At 40.9% G+C, this 24,839-nt stretch overlaps 1 protein-coding gene across 2 annotated transcripts in view; it reads right to left on the minus strand.

Annotated features, from left to right (window-relative positions):
• Positions 1–1,809: 1,809 nt before the first annotated feature.
• The window catches only part of AREL1 (apoptosis resistant E3 ubiquitin protein ligase 1), a 37,063-nt gene continuing 14,033 nt past the window's right edge, over positions 1,810–24,839 (minus strand). The window contains exons 1-19 of one of the 2 annotated variants that reach the window (XM_012656268.1): positions 23,878–24,168; positions 19,300–19,360; positions 18,165–18,391; positions 16,990–17,227; positions 14,410–14,579; positions 13,966–14,146; positions 13,538–13,785; positions 11,639–11,716; positions 10,733–10,874; positions 10,478–10,599; positions 9,417–9,492; positions 8,747–8,856; positions 7,889–8,068; positions 7,584–7,709; positions 5,711–5,840; positions 5,565–5,623; positions 3,435–3,524; positions 2,836–3,011; positions 1,810–2,758 (exon numbers count right to left, since the gene is read on the minus strand). In XM_012656268.1, the coding sequence (XP_012511722.1) occupies positions 2,656–2,758; positions 2,836–3,011; positions 3,435–3,524; positions 5,565–5,623; positions 5,711–5,840; positions 7,584–7,709; positions 7,889–8,068; positions 8,747–8,856; positions 9,417–9,492; positions 10,478–10,599; positions 10,733–10,874; positions 11,639–11,716; positions 13,538–13,785; positions 13,966–14,146; positions 14,410–14,579; positions 16,990–17,227; positions 18,165–18,391; positions 19,300–19,315 (2,472 nt within the window). In that variant the 5' untranslated portion in view covers positions 19,316–19,360; positions 23,878–24,168 and the 3' untranslated portion in view covers positions 1,810–2,655. Of the gene's footprint in view, positions 2,759–2,835; positions 3,012–3,434; positions 3,525–5,564; positions 5,624–5,710; positions 5,841–7,583; positions 7,710–7,888; positions 8,069–8,746; positions 8,857–9,416; positions 9,493–10,477; positions 10,600–10,732; positions 10,875–11,638; positions 11,717–13,537; positions 13,786–13,965; positions 14,147–14,409; positions 14,580–16,989; positions 17,228–18,164; positions 18,392–19,299; positions 19,361–23,877; positions 24,200–24,839 lie in introns of those variants that run through there. The other variant, XM_012656269.1, reaches the window with a different exon arrangement.

Genomic DNA, 24,839 nt, shown 5'->3' on the forward strand with positions numbered 1-24,839 from the left:
CATGGACAGCAATCAAGGGTGAAAGGGCAAGGATGGGACAGGGCAGGGTTCTAGGTGTACACTCTACCCTGAGCCGACCACTTATGGAGGAACTACTGGGGAATGCAAAAGCATTTTAAACCTTTCTTTCCCCACCTTCAATTTAAGCTGTGAATCTCCACTTAAGCAGCCACTTGCTCCTTGGTTCTTATTTTAAACATTTATTTATTTACTGTACAAAATATTTACATCATCAACTGCAACTGTCTGGCCCTTTCACCTGGCCCAATGAATCTGTAGCAGGGCTTGGTCTCCGCTGAATTTCCAGAAACACTCTCCTGGCACTCACTTGATGCCTGTTCTTCTTCAAAGACACTAAAAGGCCAGAAGGGTAGCTGGCTCCCCAAGTACCTGGGCCACAAGGGCATAATAAAATAACTGGCCAAAATAAGAAAAATGACTAGAAAATTGCTCAAAAAAAAAAAAAAACACTCCCTGCTCTCTGACATATTGCACCTTTTCCCCACACTGGCTAGTACCACCGCAGGATTAGAAAAAAAGCAAAAGGAAAGCCAAAAAGAGCAAAGATACTTTTGAATAGAGTTAGGGGAGAGAGAGAGTAAACTGGAAGAATAGAAAACCACAACAGTACCAAAGGGTTTTGTTAAACAAAGATTCTGGTTTCTAAGGACCACCAGAGGGATGCAGCTGCCCCAGTTGGGCTGCAATGGTGCCTAGGATGCTCTGAAAAAGTGCTACGACTAGAGCTTAAAATGATAGATCTAGCCAAGACAATCAACTCAATCTCTAGCATCAGTCTCTGGAGGGCTGCCAGAGGGGAGAATGCAGAATCCAGATGAGGAACAACTGCCAAAAACATCAAAACCATCCACATGCCCTCAGCTGGAAACCCCTATCTGGGCCCAAGGGGCAGCATCATGTTTCCCAGGGTGATGACTAAACTTTCCTGTACATATCCCACGGGAAAAAATTTGGGCAAGCAGCAGCACCTTGTCCTGGTCCCTGAGGAGAGCAGTGACCATGTGGCATGGAGGATCCTCGGGTATAGATGCCCTGCTGCCGGATCCCGGACCCAAGGACAGGTGAGGTCAGCACACATGCCAAGAAAGGACAAATGACAACTGCAAAGGAGCGAGGTCAGACAGGAACTGCAGCAGCTCAGGAGGGCTTGTTTCACATGATCCCTGGGAACAGGAGGGCTCAGACATGCTTCCAGGAGGCCAAGGCATTGCCACAAGTCCTGCCTTGTCTCAGGACTCTGTGTACTTGCTGGTTTTGGCAATACAGATGGCTTGTAATATTCTCAGAGTTGAGTGCCTCATCGGGAATGGTAGCTTGCAACAAAGCCTTCTTAAAAACAGAAATCTGGGAAGTTAGTGAGATTTTGAGGCTTGAAATTGTTTTCATTGAAACGGTAATGAAAAAGGGTGTTGTCATCTTCCAAGAGACAGCAGCAGGTACTCTTCAATCACCACTCAACAGTGAACCTAATATAGCTTCCTCCCTCCTTAGTTCTCCTTCCTGGTAACTGACGGAGCGAAGGGAAGTACTGAGAATGGCTAGGCATTTACTGTCCAATCTATCTATCTACTCCATGTCTGTCCCCAGTGTCCTGACCCCAGGGACCTGTGATAAGCACTTAAACTCCTAATCCCCATTCCTTTGTCTTCATGCTACTAGAGAACACCAAGCGCAGAGAGAATCAGGGATTGCTGGCAATGCTATTCTTACTGCTCCAATCCTTTGCTACAAAATTTTCTTTAGTAGAACTCTAAAGAATCCCTCTTAGCAGACTACCTAACTCGGGGGTCAGGAGCCCTGCCCAGCCACACTTCAGCCAAAAGAACTCAGGGAAAAGCCTCAGTAGTCATGTGCCTAGACATGTCCCACAAACCTAAAGGAGAATCATATTAAGCACTGGAGGCCACTGCTCAGCTATCCTTCACATTCTTTAGTCTATCCGCTTTTCTCACTGGCTAAAATTCAAGAAAAAGCTTAGACAGTCCTTCTTTATGCATTAATAATCAGTTCCAGAAACGCATGAAGGGAAAGTGCTGTTTCCAGTTCTGACACCACAAAAAAAGATCCTTTTGTGCTATCAGTCCTCATTAGAGGTAGTCCAGTGCCATGGCCTGTGCCTGCCATTGTGAAAGGGACAAAACCAAAGATTGCTCACGTGGACCACTTCCTAACTGTGCCTCTGCTGGCTCCTGACTAGAAGAGGCAATGATCCCGTCCACGAAAAGGACTCAGGTACCAGTCTGGTCAAGTAGTGAGGGCCAAAGGCACCTCCAAGAAGCATCTGCAGAGGGAGGTGGAGCAAGGTGTGGATTTAAGGCTTTCTGCACACCAGCTTCCCTCAGCTACTGAGTTCTTCAAATGACCAAATGAAATGACAGCAGTGCAGTCCTCTTCTTATGACTGCATGGAGAGCTCAGCTTACAGACCATGCCAAAGTGGCCTGTGGTGAACATGGGCAGGGGTGGGGTGAGGTAAGGACAAGGCTCGTAGGTGACAAAATACTCCAGACACAGGGGAGCATGCGGCATCTTCTGGCTGATGGTTATGTGTGTTAGGGTCAGTAGTTACGATGTCTGTAATGTGTGCTTGGATGCTCCAGAGAGCCTGAGAGCCAAGCAGATGGCAGGAGAGTGGTCAGAGCATGCCAAAGCCCTCACAACCCTCGCTGATGGCCAGCTGCAGCATCCTGTGCACCTCTTCATAGGAGTCATACGTAGGGAGGCACAGCTGGTTAAAACTGGAAGGGCAAGGGGAAAAGAGATTAACTCATACCACCAGAAACCCCAGGCATGTACCAGGCAGTCAGATACCTACCATGTGTGTGCAGTAGGTAGCGTGCTATGGGTTGGAGCAGCAATAATCTGAAATGAGGGACAGAGGGCGGCAAAGCCTCCAGGTGGTAGCTGAGAGGAGCCTGTTGTGAACTGAAGTAGCCGAGCCAACTCCTCCTGGGTCAAACTGGAAACCACAGTCCAAAACCACCTCATGACCTGGCAGGGAGAGCACAAGGATCACACATGGTACACAGCCTAGGATTTGATCCCTGGGGAAAGGAACAAGATACCCTGAAGTGGGGCTATACCCCAGTTACAGTTCTATGAGGACACAGGTAGGAACAGTTAAGAGTTGACAACTTCTTCAGGAATTTATATTGTCACATGGTCAGGAGGGTAGTCACTGATTGCCTGGTTTTATTTCGTTGCATTTCCAATTTACTATTCCTGTGGCAGTCAGCATGACAGCCCTTTAGGGATCAAGGCTCCCTTCTGCCTGGACAACAACCCATCTTTCCCATATGTATTACTGTGTCCCAAACAACATGCCAACTTCTTTGACTCCTCTACTTTTTTCTTCTGAAACTTTTTCCTTCAAGCTTGGCACAAATCCAACTGTAACAAGTTTGGCCCACTTACCTTTTCTCTGAAATGCCATGAGCCACCAACAACTACCGCATGGGCTTTGAAGTCAGACACACTGATGTCTCCAGTCCCACACATCAGCAGCTACAGAAAAACAGTGAGTGTGACTACAACAGTCAGAGGGACAAAGACCCATCATAAGGTCAAAACTACCTACGATAACATGCAAAATGCCCAAGAAAGAAAACACCAGGAAAAAGATGGAAGGTGAGAGCATAATGCCAGAATACTGTTTTAGGAAAATCAGTTACATACAATAGGCCAACGGTTGCTAACCAGCGTGGTAAAAAAAAATCACACAGCTTTTTAAAAAATATATAGACATTTGTGGCCCTACCCCAGACCTATTGAATCAAAATCTCTAGGAATGGACTCTGAGCTCATGTAGGTTGAAACAGTATTCCAGTGCTTCTAATGAGCACCCTAAGAAATGCTGCGATGGATTATTCTTAATTGAAACAAAGGAAAAAAAACCCCAAGTGTTCACTGATAGTCTGCTCTAGGAACATCAGGGAGAAAAGGCAGCCCTCTTCCTTTGATGGAGACCCCTGGTCCCGTTTACGAATTTCTCAGATGGCCTTTTCCCAGGATCCATCCTTCTTTTGTGGATTGAACTTTTACTACCTTCCCTTTAGCTCTGCCTCCACTTGATCAGATAAATTAAAAAGTATGCCAAAAAATGAGAACATTAATGACATCAGATCCCTAAACATTTTGTTGATATCCTAATTCGGTTCAGGATCCAGCATGTTACTTAGCAGACTGTGAGTACTCATCCAATAGCTATGAAGAATGATATATCCTAGTCAAGAGACAAGAAAAGCCCAAACTAAGCCTGAGAAGCCTTGGCTCCTTCAAAAAGAAGTTGCTAAGCTAATGAGTCATAAAGAGCAAGATGTGGAACAACTATAAGAGACTATGTCCTTCCTTTCTATTCACTTTTACAAATTATTACAAATGCTTTGCTTCAAGATAAAATATACCAGTAGCTACTCCTTAGCCCCCAAAATAAAAGCACTGATAGGTATATCAGAGACTTTAGGCTGAGGTTTGGAGAGTTCATCTTGTTTGAATTTCACATCTGAAGGTACAAAATGTGATGAAAATTACACAAGATTTTGATTCTTGTTCTCCAAGCCAGTTCAGTCAATAAGAACAAGAATTACACAAGACCACCTAATACAACTTTCCCCAACCCCATTTTTAAAGAAGAACTATCCTCCCTAAAGGAAACAGTTTGCAGAAACACATGCCTCATAAAAACTACGCGAAGTTAAAACTAGTAATTTGCACTGTACCATGTTGGTAGCTAAAGACAAATTGATTCTATTTTTTGCCCATACCTGGTGTGGACTTCAATTCTGCAAATTATAGAATCTGTATTTACCATCTTACTGCTTTCTTTTGGTTGCTATAGGGCCTAAAATAAGAATATATTTACTATGTATCCAAAAATATGGGCTGGGCACAGTGGCTTGCACCTGTATTGGGGGCTAAGGCGAGAGGATCACTTGAGGCCAGAGTTCAAGGCCACAGTGAGCTATGATCCCACCACTGCACTCTAGCCTGGGCAACTGAGGAAGAGAGACCCTGTCTCTAAAAAAAAATAAAATAAAATAAATAAAAATGTATACCATATAGTGTTATGGTCCAATACTTTGAAATATGTTCACATCTTTTGGTTTGTCTCCTCCTCTAGAACATAGCCCATGAGGGCTGGAGCTTTGTCTTATTCACTGCTATCTCCCCCGTGTCACAAAATACATGGCATACAGGAGGCACTCAATACATACCTGAACAAATAAATTCTAGTATTCCCTTAAATGTCATGGGATTTTCTGAAGACTGTACCTGATACCAACATTCTTTACTACTTAACCAGTGTCAATATTTGATGAATAAGTGAATGTTAATTATTACTCTTTATAATAATTAGCTATTTACTTTCTAACATTCACATTCTAAGTTTTTAAAAGCTGAAGAAAAGGTCAATGAGTGGAAGAGTGACAAAAGTGAAACCAACCCTTGCATAAACAGCTGTCCTGTTACATCTCACAACAGAGGGTGCACCAGGCTGATTCCTGTGGATACTGAACAGAAGTAGTCTGAATTGTAAGCACTTACCTCAAGTTCATTCTCATCGAAAATAGCCAAAAGGTTCTCAGGGACCAGCTCATTCAGGCCTGAAACAAAGTAGCCAAGTTAAAGCCATACCCACACCATGGATACAGGTATTTTAACTTCAAGGCCAAGAGCAGACAGGATCCCACCTTTTAGGAAATGTTCCACTTCCTCTTTCACTTGACTGGCCAGCCGATATTGGGCCAGCAAATTTAAATAGAAGATTTTATTCGCATTGGTTACTGGGGTTTGGGCTCCACCTGTCATGAGTTCTACAACCTGAAACAAGACACAAAAGACACACAAAGAGAGGCTGTGGATGGAAATTTATAAGATGATACCTGCCCAGTATGTTCCACAAACAGCATTACCGACTTCCATCAATGCCAGTCACAAATTTCTGGTGTGCATCCAGCTTTTTAACACACTTGCTTTTAGTTAGTTACTAAGCTTCATGGTTCCTACCACTATTGCTATATTCCACTAGCTACTATTTCTGAAATGGGTGTCTGGGTGAGATTTTCTCTGACCCAGTCAAGTAATGGTGATGCAACAGGAATACGTCAAGATTCCTTGCTAGCAATATTTTAATCCAAATGATCCAAAATTAAACTACTACTGACTTCTTCTCTGAGCAAGTGAGAGTGAACAGATAAGTAGTGAAGAATTCTTTTTGTCTCAGAAATTCAAAGATGGGTACAGTTGTTCTGCACATTCTTCTATCTCTCACGTGGGTCAATAGAAAGCCACAGCTTGAAACTTGGAGATCCTGGATTCTAATCCCAACCCTGATGCTAACTTGCTATAGATCTTCAGTCACTTGGCTATTTGGGCCCCCAATTTTCCTATCTGCAAAGAAAAAGCTGACAAGCTATATGATTGTCAAATAGAATTGGTATCCCCCAACAAACAACTTGCAGAGGAAATCTGAGGGAGCCCTGAAGCACAGTTTAAAACCACAATGCTGAAAATTTGTGTACAGTGACCACGGTTGTCTCCATAGGTGAATGAAGTTATAAGACCAGATTTCAAGATCCTGGCAACAGCATGGTAGGAACAGCATGTTAATCTACTATAATTTAGATCCATTCAGAGATTCTCAATGGATCTAAAAATGTAAAACTTTTTTTCTGTTATTATATACAATTCTGGATTTTTATTTTATGTGACTAAGCATTTCTATCTAGTAGCACAAGAAATAAATTATTAAGATTTAGTGTTCATATCAAACTCAATTAAAACGAGCACTCTCTTGGGCCTGAGGGCTCTAATTTAGTATTCTATTGACTCTCGCTGCCTGACTGTGCCAGGTCAGGAAGACAGGCTCTGACCTCATGTGTACAAAGGCAGACAGCTGGGATTCCCATAATTTTCAGAAAAGATATCTGATTATCATTAGAGTGGTACCAGTGGTCCCAATTTTCAATCACTGCTATTTTGCTCTTAATTATATATTACTGCAACTTTAGCTTCATCATTATCATTTGATACTGTTTAACTCCACAATGTAAACAGAAGCACATGTGCATCAGAAAGACCTTTGGCCAATAATATTCTAATAAAATGTTTTGAAATTTACAGGCATTGTGTTTAAATGGGAATCATCTATATCACCACTGCTAATATGGATGAAGACACTGCCATCTCTTCCAAATCTTCTTGTACAATGACATTTCATTATCACTCAGCTTCTTTTTGACTGGAAAGTAGGAATGGGTGGGATAGACGGGCACATGTGTCTTTTGCTCCACTCGAATGAGCTGAGATCAAGTGTGGGGTGTGATGCTCTAAAGCTGTGCAACATGGCAGCTGCTAGCCAAATGCAACTATTTAAATTTAAATTAATTAAAATAAGATAAAATGAGAAATTCAGTTATTTGGTCACACTAGCCACATTTTGGGTACTTAATAGACAACACAAATATAGAACATTTCCATCACTGCAGAAAGTTCTATTAGACAATGCTGCTATAGAGACAGCTGGAGAACATGGGACCTACAGCCTTTGGTCCTCTTTCTCACCTTATCCAGTTGACCTGATTTGTTATATTTCTCTTCTGCAAAGACCAGCTCCATCTCACTCATGTCATTGTTGAGGATAAAACAAACTTTAGATTTGTAGAATTCTGGATCATCTGTTTCAAAGTACTGGGGAGACAGAAAGATGCAGAACAGAACATGAATGCTCTTCCCCAGAAATGAAATTTGTAACTGGTTGGAACCACTTAACTTAATTTCTTCAACCTTAAGATTAATAAGCTTAGGTGAAGAGATTCCAGAGTTAATGGCCAGGGGCCTTAGTAGAAAATGCACCCCCAAGATGTTACCTTGTAATGCATACGTAGTCCTATGATTTGGGCCAGGAAAGAACGGGTGAAGCGAGCTCGGACCAACTGCTTGTAGGCTCCTCCTAGAGAGGACTCATAAAGACACTTGCCCACGAGCCGCCCTGCAAACTCATACATCTTCAGACGCAGATGAGCTGGGCGATTAGGGTTGGGATGCACCTGTCCAAGAAAAAGACTGAAAGGCCCTGGGCCATTTTTCTTCAAGCCTAGTTCTGGAAAGACCCTCCCTCCCCAACTCCATGCCAAGGAAGCAAAAAGTGTGAGGATCAAAAAGCCCACTCAAATGACATTAGTCTTTTGGTAGCCACCACTAAGTAATTCAAAGTGACTGGTGGATAAAGGGCAAAGATGGACTTACATTAAGTTGAAGATGGACTTGTATCAAGTTTGTGGTCCCTAGCTGAGTATGGAATTGAATCAGTGGATGATGTGGTACTTTTTCCCTAAACCAGAACTTCTTTCAGTCAAAGTCTACTTCTCTATCCCTGATGCCTCCACCTAGTTAAAGACCTAGTACAGAAATCAATTGCTTCAGGTATATTTTGAGAAAGTGGCTTAACTATTATAATAATTAGATAAGTAGCTATACTATAATGCTTTTTAGTCCAATATTCATCTACCTGCATTTTCTCTTATTTTACAGATGAAATAATGAAGGTAAAGAGCAGAGAGGTCATCTGATTAGCTCATATTGCAAGTAGCAAAATTAAGAATAGGACACAGGTTGTCAGACTCCTAGGTCAGTTTCACAATTTCAAGCCCCTGGTAGTCTATCCATTACAACATAATCCCCAAAATCCCCATTTTCCACCCACCATGGGGAAGTCACAGACTCACTAATGCTTGGTTGTTGTCACTGAACCGGGTGAAGAGCTGATTGGTGGTGTCAAATAGGGCTTTGCTGATTAGATCAAACCATTCCCGGCGAGGCCCTCCCCAGTCCAGCGCTGAAAAGTATAACGAAAATAAAAAATGACTGGCCTACTTCCTCTTACCACTTTTGTTCATTTAGTCATCATTTTATTATGCACTCTCCACATTCCATCTATTCCACTACCTTAGTGTTTCCCCATTGCAACTCACCTCAACTATGGACTTTTTTTTGAAATCCCACCCCTTTCTGTAGGATTAAAGGTATTTTGATGAATAAGCTAATGTCCCCTAATATTGAAACACAGATCAGAAATCCCAGGAAATGGCTAGTTCTCTCAAAGTAACCAAAGTTACTTTGCCATTCTGGTTCAAACTCTTAGAGTCCTCCCTCCAAGTCCCCATATGTCTGTACTCTACAAGCTCCTCCACGCCAGGTAGTCAGAAAACACCACCCTTCTTTCTTGACTCATGGTTTCTTTTTCCCTTGGAAAAAGAAGCTGGGTTTTGCGGGGGCGGGCGGATTAAGGGGGCAGTGGGGAGGGAGTTGTTTTTGTTTTTTTGCGGAGAAAGAGTAAGCGTGAGGGTGGGAGTGGGGAGGAGAGTTAAAAAGGCGAATATAAATTTCAAAACTGACCTTCTTCATCCTGGAAAACCACTTCAAAGTTCTTGCTCCAATCTGAGATGGAGAAATTCCGAGTGGCTTTCAGAGACTGAAAAGCAGTGAAAGGAAGCGAATTGTCAGAATACTGGCTGGCATCCCCTGGATGTCAAAGACAAAAACACAAGAGCATTGCCATTGTCTGCTGAACTAACCACTACTACTTGGAGGAGATAGACTTCTCATAAATAAGCTTTAATAATACCATCTTATATTTAGAATGTACATATCGCCAAAAGAACTTTACAGTTTTTAAAAATAATCTAATATGTCTTTATACCATCACTTGCTGGAAAGCTGAAGCTGGTTTTTTCTTTTTAAACCCTCATTTTATTAATAGAAAAGCTCTTGCATAAAGAAGTAAAAAATGATTCAAGTCAGTATGCTGTAAGCAACAGAACCAAGGAGTCCTGGTTTTCAGCAAAGTACAGTCTATCCACTAGACATCTTTATCCACAAGGCTAGGTTCAGACAGGGAGCCATGCCACACAGAGAATGTGGCTGTGAAAAGGGGTTTCCAGTCACACCTACCAGAGCCAAACATCACAAACACTTTCTGGACAGGGACCAACCCTTCTCATGCTGAGGGAATGTAAGAACTATGCCAGTGTCTGTGCAGTGGAGACAGACACACATCAGGTGTTCCTTTTCCATCAGACCAGAGTGACAACAAAAATCATTTCCTTTTAATCCAACAAGAGCTCTTCTATTCCAGGGATTCAATAACAAGAACTTTCTTCTGTAACCACCACTTACACCTGCCCTACATAGGAGTTCCATGACACTGTTCAGGAACAGCTTCAGTAGATTTGAAAGCCAATTGAGTCAACTAACCTTTTCCTAAAAATATACCTCCAACAACTCTGCCCTAAACTTAGTATAATCAAGCAAATAAAAAAAGAGTGTTTTACAGATATATTTAAAGAGAGAAATTTAGAGTTCATAAAAAAGATAACCTGCAGAATATAACCAAATACTAAAGAGGTTCTTAGTTGGAAAACTTTGGCAGCTGGTGACAGAAATGAAGCTCTACGCACCGATTCCAGTAAGGCGTGTCTGCTGACCTTCAGGGTGACTTTGGAATGTGGTCTTTTCATATGTACCTGCCGAAGCTCTCGCTGGAAAAAGTTCACCTTGTCCTGAAAGGTCTCAGAGCCTCCTGAGGAGGAGCAAGATCCATCATGTTTACTGCCTCATTATGAGACATCTGCGGAGTCCCTCCTCCACACCGTCATGTACCCAGGGTGGCTTGGGTCACTACCTTCCTCATCAGAATCCCTGGCCAACCTCACCTATGTTCTTATGCAGGGAGCGGATGAAAGTGGCAGCTAGAATGTTCCTCTCCTTACAGCTGAGCTCCACAGGAGGCTGAATGCCATCATCTACCACCAGTGTGAGCAGCTTATGGACAGGGTCAGGGCCAAGGTATGAAAACTAGCAAAGAAAAAAAAAGGAGTTAATCTATAAAACCCTCAAACCCAGCAAAAACTCTCCACACCCCTACCCTTCTGTACCAACAAAAACAAGTAAGCCTATTTTCTCCACGTGAGTACCTACCAGGGATACATCTCCCTTTTTTTCACCTCAGTGCTCTACAATTCAAATTTTAAATTATTTTAGTCAGAGAGACTGCCTTTAGCAAGGATCACAGACAACATTACAGACCTTCCAACATAAAATATAAGAAGGATGAGAGAGGCAAGCATATATAAAATAGCAAGAAATCACTACTCCAAACTGACTGGAGGAAAATGATTTTTATAAAATGACATATTCAAGACTTTGGGCAAAAGTTTAGATTCCAAAAGCCCAGAAAAGTTTAGAAAACCATTTATTTTTAATATATGAGAATGCTGTTTCTAAAAGAGTCAGCTTCAGCACACTGGGAGACCAAGCTTGGGCCAGAGTTACCAATATCCTTTCTATTAACTTAGTCTTGGAAGCAAAGGATAACTGGTGAAGTATTCTGAGTTGTTACTAATTCCTGTTCTTATAGGCATGTGCCCTTCCAGAATTTATATATATTCTTCATGCCATTTAGTGAGGAGATAACACCCTTTCTTTGTTAGGCAATGAATCCTGTGTGCACAGTGAGAACTTCCAGAAACACCAAAAGCCCTTCTGGGAAAAAAGAAAAGGCTGGAACATTCCAGAGCTGAAGCCTGCTCAGCATGTGCCAGATGTACGGCTCAACTTACTTTTGTTCCTGGGCACACTCGGAACGTGTAAAGGCGCCAGGGAATGATTTTCAGGTAGAACTCCTTCACTGAGAATTGCTGGAGGACCAACAGGAAGAACAGGAAGTGAATGATAAACAAAATGGCTCTATTTGGGTATTAGAATTCAAATATCATAGTTCCTATCTACATTTCTCATAATAACCTTTTTCCTCCATGGACAAAAATGACAATTTAGTCAGTACTAAAATCAAATAAATACGTCAACTATATCTTTAAAAAGGCAAATGAAAAATACTACTCTGACAATGCCATTTCACACAGAAATACATCATGATCTTAACATTCAAGTTTTACTACAATTTCTCAATATCTGAGATCAGATTTTCACTTTATGGGTAGAGAAGATTTTACCTAGAAGCAATTAAAATCTCCTCCTCAGCCAGATGCTGCTCAGAATGGCTTCTTCCAAATCAGTGGACAAAGGACACCAGCAGCCCATACCTACTGCTTTATCCCTATTTGAATGGTTCTAAGGATTTGCCAGAGAAGGAAAGGTGGGAAGATGGGTAGGGGGATGATGGGGAGGGGGTCTCATACAAAAAAGTTCATAAAAACACCTCATGTAAGAATAAAGAGGAGTCTCTTCATACCATTTACAAAAGAAGAAAAGACAATGCAATAATTTTTTAACCTAAGAAAACCCCTTTTATCTGAATGTGCAGGTCAGATTTTTTCCTGATTTTAAAAACTTCATTAAAGAAAATTTAGAGGCCGGGCGTGGTAGCTCACGCCTGTAATCCTAGCACTCTGGGAGGCTGAGGTGGGCAGATCGCTCAAGGTCAGGAGTTCGAGACTAGCCTGAGCGAGACCCCGTCTCTACTAAAAAAAAATAGAAAGAAATGATTTGGACAACTAAAAAAATATATATAGAAAAAATTAGCCAGGCATGGTGGCGCATGCCTGTAGTCCCAAGCTACTCGGGAGGCTGAGGCAGAAGGATCACTTGAGCCCAGGAGTTTGAGGTTGCTGTGAGCTAGGATAACGCCACGGCACTCTAGCCTGGGCAACACAGTGAGACTCTGTCTCAAAAAAAAAAAAAAAAAAAAATTTCAAACACATACTAAAGAAAAAAAATAATAATACAATGAACCCATCATGGCTTCAACAATTATCAACTCACAGCCAATCTTGTTTTATTTATCCACTCCACCCATTTCCCTCATTACCATCCCACCCAGACTAAATTTAAGGCTAGATTTTTAAATGAAGAATGGTACAACAGCGAAGTGTTCTGAAGTAGGACAGAATTAAATTCAGTTTTGGTTATGAGATTAAAGGGATATAATGGGATGTTTCAACAGAGTCTCATTTTTGTGAGGACTGAACCAATAAGAAAATACAAATATTAAAAAGGAACTTTTAACACAAAGCGCCTCTCAGCTCAGGGGCTTGGGAAGTTCACCTTTTTTCCCTGACAATATGTCTTTATTCCTGTAGCCTGATAGTGACATGCATTACAGTGGTTTCACCAATCACAGAATGAAAGATCAAATTGTTCCAGTATAGCATAAGGAATCAACAGTGATTTTTCTACTAGTGAGAAATTTTTAATGGCTAAAAGTAGCTTTCTACACAATTCTTACGAGCCATGCCTTGAAAAATCTTCCAGAAGCAATCAAAGGACAGAATGACACAGGTGCTCTAAAGTACCAAGGCTTTAGATAGAGATTTAGTCTCATTGAAACCAAACATTTGCAGCACTGTAAGTGGCACAATCTTCTGCTTAACTTAATCTCCCAGAAACCCCACAAGTCAACATCTTGACCTGATACTTAGACTGCTACTTTGTAGTTACCAAATACCAAATACATGCAGGCTCAGGCAGAGGGATTTTGAGGCAAGAAGTAGAGTTCCAACCTTTGGTGACACATAGCAGTACACCTTCTTTGGTTTCTTCACTTTCTCGGGGGTGTGGCACTCAGAGGGCGAGTCTTCATCTTCCTCCTCAATAGCAGTGGAGGGCCGGCGCTGGGAAGAGCTCATGTGCATGGGTGGAAGGTGCCACGGAGTGCTGGTACAGTTGGTAGCATTATAAAGATAAGCCTCAAAGTAAATGCTCACACCTGAGGTGGACACGTTGCGTTCGACAATATTCCTCTCGTTCTCTGAAGTATAATAAGGAATAAGGTTTAAAGTAGGAGTCAGGGGAAAAAAAAATTGCCTATCACCAGTCCTTTAGCCCATAGGAACTAAGCCAACCATAGCTCAAATATCAAATGTTTGTGAGGTCATGCAAAGAAGTGGCCGGGGAATAGGACTAAATCATACCTTTTCTTTTAACTCACCACTTAGGACAATAATGTCAAATTCGCCATTATTGATTGGCTGATTTTGGTATGAAATGCGGGCACGAAAGCAGCCACGAGAATGCAGGGTGAGTCGCAAGAACACCTGGCAAGTCTGCCTGTTGGATGTCACTGACTTCTCAAATGAAACACCAGTACTCTCTTCTTCTTGAGGGCCGAGCTATAGGAAGATAACAAAGCATCACTTCACATATAAAATTTTTCCCTATTTACAAGACAATTTACTCTTTATCAAGAACTTCCCTATCTATGATCTAATCTAAGGCTCACCATTACTAACAAGACAGGTATTGTCAGATGAAGATACAGACAGCACGGAAGGCAGGGACAAGGAGACAAGAGATGGAAGTAAATTAGAAGGGGAGACAATGACAGAGAAAGGAGCCTGCTCTCCCCAGCACATAAAGAAAGGAGGCTGCTTACCTCATGAATGGACAAACTGTAATTATGCTCATCTCTCAAAGATGTGGAATTGTTGGTAGGGTTGTCATACTCATCTCGGGGCACTATTTGAAGGGTGTGTGGCTGCCCACAGGTCAACACGAGAGTAGAAAAATGGCACACAATTTTGGTCTTGGAAGGAACCACCATTCCTGGAACAAAGACAATGGAATCTAACGTTTAGAGAGGGGCTCTTCAGGGCACAAAGATCTGCTCAGTGAGTCCTGGAGAGCTACATCCTTAGATATTTATCTAGGGATAAATAACACTATTAAGAGGAGTGGGGGGAGGGTGGGGAAAGGAAATAGAAAAATTAACTCAAATAAACTTTGAAGCTCATTTTTACAAATTGTTAACCACTGTAAGCATCAGACAAAATGAGAAAAGAACTTGGTGGAAATAGAAACAAGAGTTACAGATATGATGCCTAGAGTCCCACTGGGAACCTAAGAGTGAGGTGGGCCCTAAATAAGTGCCAAACAATTGCAAAGAAAAAAAACCACCATGAAATACTTAGTTGCAAATCTAATAAAACATGTACAAGACTTGTATGTTGAAAACTACAAAACACTGATGAAAGAAACAAAAAAGATCTAAATAGATGGAGAAACATATCACATTTACGGAAGATTCAACATAATACAGATGTCAATTTTCCTCAAACTGATATACAGGTTTAACACAATTCTTATTAAATTTAGACAAGATTCTAAAATTTATAAGGAATGGCAAAAGAACTATTCATAGAATAGCTAAAACAATTTTGAAAAAGAAGAATAAAGAGTCCAGTTTACCAATTATAAGAGCCTATTATAAGACTTACGATATATCTTATAAGATTTATTATAAAAGCTACAGTAATCAAAGAGTCTGTGGTAATGGTGGAGGGATACTTACACTGATTGATGAAGAAGAACAGAGAACCCAGAAATAGATCCCCACAAATATGCCCAACTGAATTTTGACAAAGGTGCAAAAGCAATGTAATGGAGGAAAGATAGCCCTTTCAACAAATGGTGCTGGAGCAACTAGACATCTATAAGCAAAAAAAGGAACCTTCACCCAAATCTCACATACAAAAATTAACTATAAGTGGATCATGATCTTAAGTATAAAATGTAGGCCAGGTGAGGTGGCTCATGCCTGTAATCCCAGCACTCTGGGAGGCTGAGGCAGGAGGATAGCTGTAGCCCTGGAGTTTGAGGTTGCAGTGAGCTATGATCACACCATTGCACTCTACCCGGGGTGACAGAGCAAGACTTTGTCTCAAATAAAAAAAAAAGCATAAATTGGATTTCATGAAAATTACAAACATTTGCTCCATGAAAGACCCTGTTAAGGGGCTAAAAAGAAAGCTACAGATAGGGAGAAAGTATTTGCAGACCGCATATTTAACAAAGGACTATCATGTACAATATACAAAGAACTCTCAAACTCAACAGTAAAAAAACAAAAAAATTCCAATTAGGAAGTAGGCAAAAGATATGAAGAAACATTTTAGCAAAGAGATGGCAAATAAGCACATGAAATAATGTCTGACATCATTAACCATTTGAGAAATGCAAATTAAAAGCACAATGAGATACCACTACACGCTTATCAGAATGGCTATAAAAAAAATAAAATAACACAGGACAGATAGGCTCTCAACACACTACACATACAGGCTGCAGAACTGAGAATCAGAGACTATAATTTTAGACTTCAATACCAGTGGGCATCTGTTATCTGGCATAAAGGACATGGGGAGGGGGGAAAGTAGAGATAAAGGCCTCAATTCTCAGATATCAGAAGCTTGGGCAGGCACTCTTCAATGACAAAGAAAACACATACTGGCGACAAGGATGGGATTAGGGTCAAGGTGCTTTTACTTGAAAAGGTTTCAAAAATCAGAAGGATTTATTTTTTGTCGATTCTGGCACCCTGTCACTTAAGAACTTACCAGATTGATGACTCAGCAATTATAGAGAAACAAAAACATGTCCACACAAAAGCTTGTACACAAATGTTTGCAGCAGCATTACTTACAGTAGCCAAAAAGCAGAAACAACCCAAATGTCTATCAACTGACAAATGGATAAATAAAAGGTGGTATACACATACAAAGGAATATTATTTGGAAATAAAAAGAAATGAAGTACTAATTCATGGTATATAGCATGGATGCACCTTAAAAGTACCATATTAAGTAAAACAAGCCAGTCACAAAAGGTCACATATTTTATGATTACATTTATACGAAATGTCCAGAGCAGGCAAATCCACAGAGGCAATAGATTCATGGTTGCCTAGGGCTGGAGGGTATGGGGAAAAAGTGATGGCTAAAATGTATGGGGTTTCTTTATGGGGTGATGAAAATCCTCTAAAATGGACTGTGATGATGGCTGTACAACTCTGTGAACTTTAAAAACAATTAAACTGTATATTTTAAATGGATGAATTATATGACATGTAAATTAAATCTCAATAAAGGTGTTATTAAAAAAAAAGGAAAGAAAGAATGGAGGGAATGAGACAGAGGGAGGGAGACAAAGGGAGAAACAATGGGAAAAAAAAACCTACCAGGCTGAAAAATTTTGTAGTAAGGACTATAGGCTACATTTAATCCACCAAGCTTCACTGTAATTTCGTAACGCCCAGCCTTGCGCACAGTGAAGGCCACCTTTACCACGTTGGAATTGGGATCTTGAAGGACTTCCTGAGTCACTGGAATCTCCACTGCTAGCTCAACATGAGAGATGTGAACTCTTAGTCCCACAGGCCGATGTGCAGGGAAAGGCTGCCCGTTCTTATAGAATAACTGCAGTGGGGAGAAGAGGGGTACCCATTAGTGAGCGAAGGGAAAAAATCCCCTCCTATGTAATTAGAGCGTGTAGGGAGAAAGGTGTTAGCTGGCAGAGGCCACACTGGTAAATCCCAGTACCTATCCACTCCTTACAGTCCTGCTCACAGAAACACAGAAACCAATGGCCCCAACACTCCAAAGAGACCATTCAATGATGAACAAATTCTTAATCTGTGCAGAGGACAGGGGTAGAATTACCACTGAATCAAGAAAATGTCCATCTCAGCTTGACATGTCTGAACCACCACTGCTGCCTCCTCGGTCTTACCAGCCCTTTACATTACATTACCAGTGCTAACCCAAATTTAAAGGTAAGTCAGCCAGTAGCACTGGCACCAAGTAAACTAAAGCACCAGGCAAGGGTAGGAGGGGTTCTGGCTCTCAGGCCAAGCTTAATGCTACAGTGGAGAAGTCACTGCAGGGCTCAGCAAACGCTTTCTGTTTAGTGCAGAATAGTAAATACATTTGGTTTTATGGGCCATACACAACTCAACTGTCATAACTATTCAATTGTGAAAGCAGCCATAGTCAATACATGATGAGTGGGTGTGGCTATGTTACAATAAAAATGTATTTGCAGAAACAGAAGGTGGGCCTGATTTGCCAACCCCTGATCTGTAACACCTACTCTTTTTAGTAATATTTTTCTTATTTTGAAAAGGTAACCTTAAGTTTTATACTTCTTCAAAGGTAAGCACCTATTAAACCAAAATGATAGAGAAATTTGTAACTCTTCGGACAGTAACAATTCCCAAGTTCCTGGGAAGAGCTGAAAAACAAGCAAAAATGTTAACATTCCAGGCCAGCACTACCAACAGACTGAACTGAGCTCTGGAAAGCAAGTGAAACCCCAGAAACCCCAATGGGTACGGAGACAGAAACATTCCCTTACATGCACTCGGAAGGCCATGCTGTGGCCCACCTCATAGGGGTCCTTCCAATCCCAGGAGACTTTGCAAGACCGGGGATCCAGGTAATTTCCCCGCACGTAGTCATAAATAGTCCGGTCCCCTCGGCGCTCACGGTCCTCATTCTGGAGGAAGCTGACTACACGTGCGGCAAGCTCAAAGAGGAACTTAATTGTGAAGAAGAATGCAACCACAGATACTGTGATTCCCCCTATGTAAAACAGAAAACACACAAACCACCTGCCAGTTACACATTACAGCATCTCATTATAGAATAGGATAGCCATCTCTCAAAAACTATATGAAGTCAGTATGAGACTACAAGACTGTCAAAGAAACACTATACTGGGTCACTACCCCTGTGGATGAAGAGAGGAACTTCTACCCCAGGGGTCAGCTGCTGCAGTCCTTGGGCCAAATCCCACCCATTGCCTGTTTCAGTAAATCAAGTACTAAGGAATAAAGCCACACTCATTTGTATACAAACTGTGGCATCACACTGGCAGAGCTGAGTAGCTGTGTGGCCATCAAAACCGAAAATAGTTACTCTCTGGCCTTTTAGAGGAGAAGTTTGCTAACTCTTGCTCTATCTGAACTACATATAATGCTCCCCTCCCTTCCTTCCTACATGTGGTGGGTCCCCACAGAAGCAGTAAAAAGAATGCGCATTTGGTTCCCTCCATTTCCTTCTAAAAAGAATGCACACCTGGGAGATTTCCCCTGCCCTGTCTACTTGGCAGAAGTCCTCCCCAGTTCCCATCAGAGTTAGGGGTTACCTCTTCTGGGCTCCTTCAAACTCCTGTACATTCATCTACTACAACTTTTCTCTTCCTTGACTAGTTCCCCCTTCAAGTTATGAATTTCTACTCCCTGAAGGCAGATTTTTGCCTTATTCAACTTTAGATTCCACAGTAAACAGTGTCTGGCACTGACTATAATTGCTCAATAAATATTTCCCAAATGAATGAATCCCACTGCCAACTCTATGAATATACATTCTGGCATGACTGGAAATATTTCTAGCGGTATTATTAAGAGGAATGGGGATGAACAAGGAGGCAAAAGGGACCTAAGCAACCGTAACAAAAAGATAATAAAGAAAGCCTTTCTATAACATACCAATAACGTAAAACATCAGGTCCCTTCAATGCCAACAGACAGCCGAGGATCACAGCTGCAGCTGGAAAAGAAAACTTGTTTAGTTTTTTCCCATAACTCTTCCTTATAGCCATCTCAGAGTGAAACAAAGTAGAACATAAGGCTTAAGCCAACCAACTCTCTCTAGTCTACACAGCCTTACTATTCCTGTCCCTCTCTCTCTAGCTTGACAGGTGCCCTATGACATGTTTCAGAGAAACAAAGAGAGACTGCATTATTCCCCCTCAAGACTTCCAATCTACCAACCACCCTAGGGATACCACAAACAGCCACTTGCTTGCTATATCGCTAGTTACAAAATACAATAACACGGCTTTCATCTTCTTAGATCCATGGTTCCCAAGACAGCTTCCCTCCCCCATGCAAAGTAGTGCTAATTAACACAAGCGAAGAAGATAATGGAGTCACTTTCCCCTTATATTTGCCTTCTGGAAGTCATTCAGCTAAGTAGAAATAGCTATATAAAATGTAGATTTTTTTTTTAAAGCAAGTATCATTATCATCACGTTGGAATTATGTAATTAAAATGAACTCTGGGTCAACCCAATAATAAGCAGTGGGTACGTAAAGGAAGTCATTTATGCTGTTACCAATCAGTCAAACTAATGGACCCTCTGGAAGATGAGCTCAGCAGAAAGGCCAAGGAGAAGAACAAAAGGAGACTGTATTTCTCATCCTAAGTGATGCCTGTCAAGGTCAGAGTTTGAGGAGAAACTGAATTTCACTGTCATTAAACTTGTTTCCAGAAAAGACTTCAATCTTCATTTGGTCATTTGAACCACTAAAGGTGTCACCAAGGAAAAATGCGAAGTACACTGATGTTCGTATCTTATCACTGAGTTCAACCTTAGTATAGGCTGTCTCTAAATTCACTCTTTCAAGTCAATATATATTCATTAAGGTTATCAATGTTATCTCGACCCAGCACCTTCTTATCAGTACTAGAATATTACTTAAAGGCAAGTCAACTAAAAATTTCTAGGCTCAGATCTGGAAGGGAACAAAACTTCTTTTTTTCAGAGTGTGCTTTTGTATCTGATTGTGCTCGAAAAATTTAAGAGAAAGAGAGAAAGAAAACAGCCTATTAGTTCTTTTGATGACAATATATCCAATGGATCCCACAGAAAGTAGGTAATTTGAGGAATGACTGTCTTAAGTTTCATAGAAACCCCTACGTAGAGTGGTGTCTAAAGTCCTACTAGAAAAGAAATCCACACAAGGAACATGAGAATTGTCAACACACATAGATTATAAACAATATACAGACCCCAAATTTAAGATCACAACTACTGAGGCTCCTTCCCAAATAAGTATCTTGTATCCTGGACCCCTAGGCTGAAAAGCTGCTATCATCTCTCAAAAAGCCACTGTCTGCGCCTTACAGGATGTACTAGATTAACGGTCTCCAATCTTTTTGGCACCAGGGACCAGTTTCACGGAAGACAATTTTTCCACGGACCAAAGGTGGAGGGGTGGGGTGTCATGGGTCGGGGAAGGGTGGTGCAGAGCTCAGGCGGTGATGTGTGGCCCGTTTCCTAACAGGCCACGGACTGGTACTGGACCATAGCCCAGGGGTTGAGGACTGCTGATGCTAGTAGACTTGGTTAGACCAAAATGGTAGTTTAAATTCCTCAGCTAGATGCCATCCAATCTGATCCTAGATGTGAAACTTCTGGTCCTCAGGTAAGTTACAGCCCTCAGCAGAAAATGAAACATATGTGACTGATGTTACAGACTTGTGGTCTCATGTCTCTTGCTCCTTGGAGGAAGAAGAGCAGTGACAAATTTATGGCTTGAGTCACCAGGGCTGGAAAAATTTCTATCTACTATCTCTGACAACTACAACCACCTTTTCTGTGAGATGCAGCTGACATGTAGTAAGTCACAATCCTGGAGACCAGTCCGAGGGCTTCAACTAACTGTGTGACCTATCTAGGCTTCAGAATTCTCATTGCTGTAAAAAGAGAATTGAGATTTAGTAATTTCTATGGCACCATCTCCTTTAAGTACAATATGACTTCAATGTAACTACCCATAGCCATCAAGGCTCTAAAACCAAATAGTGTTAACAAGTAGTATAATACAGAGGATGGGGGCACAGATTCTAGCGTTAGAATATCTGGGTTCAAATCCATGCTCTGCCACTCACAATGTGACCTTGGACAAGTCATTTAGTCTTTCTATAGGGTACCAGTTTCCTCATCTGTCAAATGGAGACAACACCTATATGTACCTCACAGTGGGGTGCTATGAGGATAAAGTAAGTTAACACATGTATACAGAGTAATGCCTGGTACACAATGAGTTCTCAAAGTTTTAATGACTATAACACTAGCATCAACATTAGTCCAATATCACCACTCCTTTGCTTCAGAACTGACAGGAAACTTAGGGAACCTCTCTACTAGCCCACTCTTTCTTCAATGAGAAATGCATCAGAATTAAAAAAAGGCACGGCTTCTATGACTGTTCCTAAAATCTCAGCCTGCATGGGGGCTCTCTATACCATTCCAATTTTATGCCTGAAAATTTTTATAATAAAGAGTTAAAAACTCATCCTAAAATAATTCATCCAACAAATACTAAGTGCTTACTTAATGTGCTAGGTACTAGGGGAACTGAGTAGCCACAGTCCCAATTCTCATGAAGCTGAGAGTAATGAGTTGAGTCCTTGGTCATTATTCCTCATTCACTTATTTCTCAAAAAATCACCCTCTGCCCTGTCCTAATGCTACGTCCACCCCCAACCCCCACTGTTCTCCTTGGCCCCACCTTCCATACTACCTCATTGTTGATCCTATGATCTAGCCAAATCAGATCCTTTACACTTTTGCATACAAGTTCTGAAATTTCCCATCTCCATGCCTTCAAAAGTCATCTCCCCTGACTAGAATATCCTCCTCCCCCTCAGTCTCTATACTTGGAACATCTCCTGATCCTAAGGTCTAGGGAAAATCGTATCCTCCCTCCCTGAAATCTTCCCTGATCCTCAATTTAGAAATTCCTTCCCTCCTCTGAATTTCCACACAACCTTGTTTTTATTTATCTTATAGCATTTATATTTCTTTAGTCTTTTGTTTGTTTTCTTTTTCATTTCAGAAGTGATAAATAACATGAGGCAATGACTAGTCTTAAAAATTATCCAAAGCATCCAACATAATTGCAATAAATACGAATAAAATATCTGCTGAATAGATAAGGCCAAATGTCTTTCTTTTCTTTGTCCAGAATGCCTAAGGAATTTTCCAGATGGGCTCTTCCTCTTAGATATAGTTTTAAAAGACTTCTCTAACTAGCAATATATTCTCTTGATTCAGGGGTTATAAGCTCTTTAGACCTAAAAGTTGCCAATTTAATTCAGTTCAACAAGTATGTATCAAATACCCACCACTAGGGTCATGAGTTTTCATGCATGGTATTTTTCTACAACAGTTTCTACAGCACCCTCCGCTTTTTGCTGTTCACACTTCTCCTGAGTCTAATTCAAGAACAAACAAGTACATTAAGGTTCCACCATACTATTTCATAAAATTGTTACCTGACTATTTTGTTTGTTTTCCAGTTCATCTCTTTAGTGTTCTTGCCCTTATTACGATATTGGAATTCTCTAAGCTAGCAGAATAACAGTAGTAGTAGTAAATTCATAACTCTCTACCCCCTTATTTAGCCACTTTTCACAAGCCAAACACTGGCCTAAATGCTTTACATATGTTAGTCTAAGTAACTGTCACAACAACTTAGTGAGGTAAGTATTATTATTCTCATTTTACAGTTAAAAAAAAAGCTGGGCTTAGGAAAGTTAACTTGCTAAACATCTCACTGATGGTTAAGTGACACAGCTGAGACTCAAGCCCATGTTTAACTTTGAAGCCCAATGCTCTTAACCTCATACAATAATGGATTATGAAAAAGAATGAAGTCATAGGAATAGTGAAGTACTTGGGAAGAGAAAAGATTTAAGAAAACAGGTAAAAGTATGAAAAACATTACCCAATCTTACTGTAAGGAATCTAAAGCTAAAATTAGAAAGATAAACTCTTGTGGCTCTTTTTTTAATTTTTGAAATAAAAATAAAGCATGACCAAGGAAAATGGAATGCAGTACCAATCATCTAGTGCAAAAATATCACTTGCTTACTGAAGCATCCTGGTCTAGTTGCTCAATACTATAGCACTTTGGCTCACAATACCTACAAAAAGGGGGAAAATACTTGAAAATACCTATCTTCAGGAACTGTTAGAAAGTGGATCGACATACATATACTAAAACCCTTTGCTTTTTTTGGAGTATTAAGATTTATAATTACAATAGCAAATAAATTTTAGCACCAACACTGAAGATCAGTTGTGGAAAAGTCATTTCTTGAAAATAGAGAATTGGTTTCTTCATAATTAAAATTGCTCTACAGGAGGCAAAGGCAATTCTCACTACAACCGCATACTTCAACAGCTATCCCTTACTGAAAAGCCTTAAAAGCTGGTCACTGGATCCATGTTCTGCATCCCAATAACTGAATATTAAAACAATCTATTTCCTTACCTTTAAACGAGGGCCCATGTTCTGAGAACCAAGTGGAGCACTCGTATTCACCAAAGCAGATAACTTTTGGCCCCTTTCACCTTGTCTTCCAACTTCCACATGAAAGAAGAAAGCCACAAGGTCACCGGAAAGGGTCTGTCCATCAGACCTTCACTGAGGATGTGTCAGAGTAAGCAGAGGGTCAGTGTTTCCGGAAGTAACTGGATGAATTCCAGGGCAGAGGAATACAGCCCAAGAATATATCATTTCCAGACTTTTCTCTAGTGCAGGGCACAATCAACTGCCCGAGGATACATATGTTCTGGTGTCCCAGGATCCTACCCTAAAAAGAAAACAGGGTTAGTGATATTGGTTATTTCTAAAAGAGATTCCCCAGAAAACAACAAAGAGGAGGTAGAACAGACAGTGGAAACTGTGGGCCACTAAAAATAACCAAGGGCTGGTAAACTCTGACCAAGCATTCCCAATTAAAACTCCACAGTTTCCTTAAGGTCACTCTCCAACTCCACAAGAAAAGTCAACTGGCAACCTCACTGTCTGTAACTATGTCACCAGGGCACAAATTTAAGGAGTGAGCTTTATCACAACCACATGCCCAGTTTCAGTTTAGTGGGGCTTAAGCACAAGGTCTGGGAACAACCATGAAGAGAAATGAGACGAAAGCACCAGCAGAGCCAGATTACAGAGGGCCTTATATACCACAATAAGGAAGCAAGACAACATTCAGTTGGAAAAGAGAAACCACCAAAGAGCTTTAAAACCCAGTCTATCAGCCTACGCAGTCTGCTCTTTTTGTGCCCATGTATGTACTTCCAAGACATGGTTAAACAAAGCTGATTTTATATTTAAAACAGTAAAATAACTGCTACAAGTGGGGAAAACAAATCTGTGAACTTTCAAAATAAATTCACTAAATTACATCCAGTGAAGTCAGTTTATAACTCTCAAAGATATTCGTTAAC

This window comes from Propithecus coquereli, unplaced genomic scaffold (assembly GCF_000956105.1).
Source record: "Propithecus coquereli isolate 6110/MARCELLA unplaced genomic scaffold, Pcoq_1.0 Scaffold5, whole genome shotgun sequence".
Classification (NCBI taxonomy): domain Eukaryota; kingdom Metazoa; phylum Chordata; class Mammalia; order Primates; family Indriidae; genus Propithecus; species Propithecus coquereli.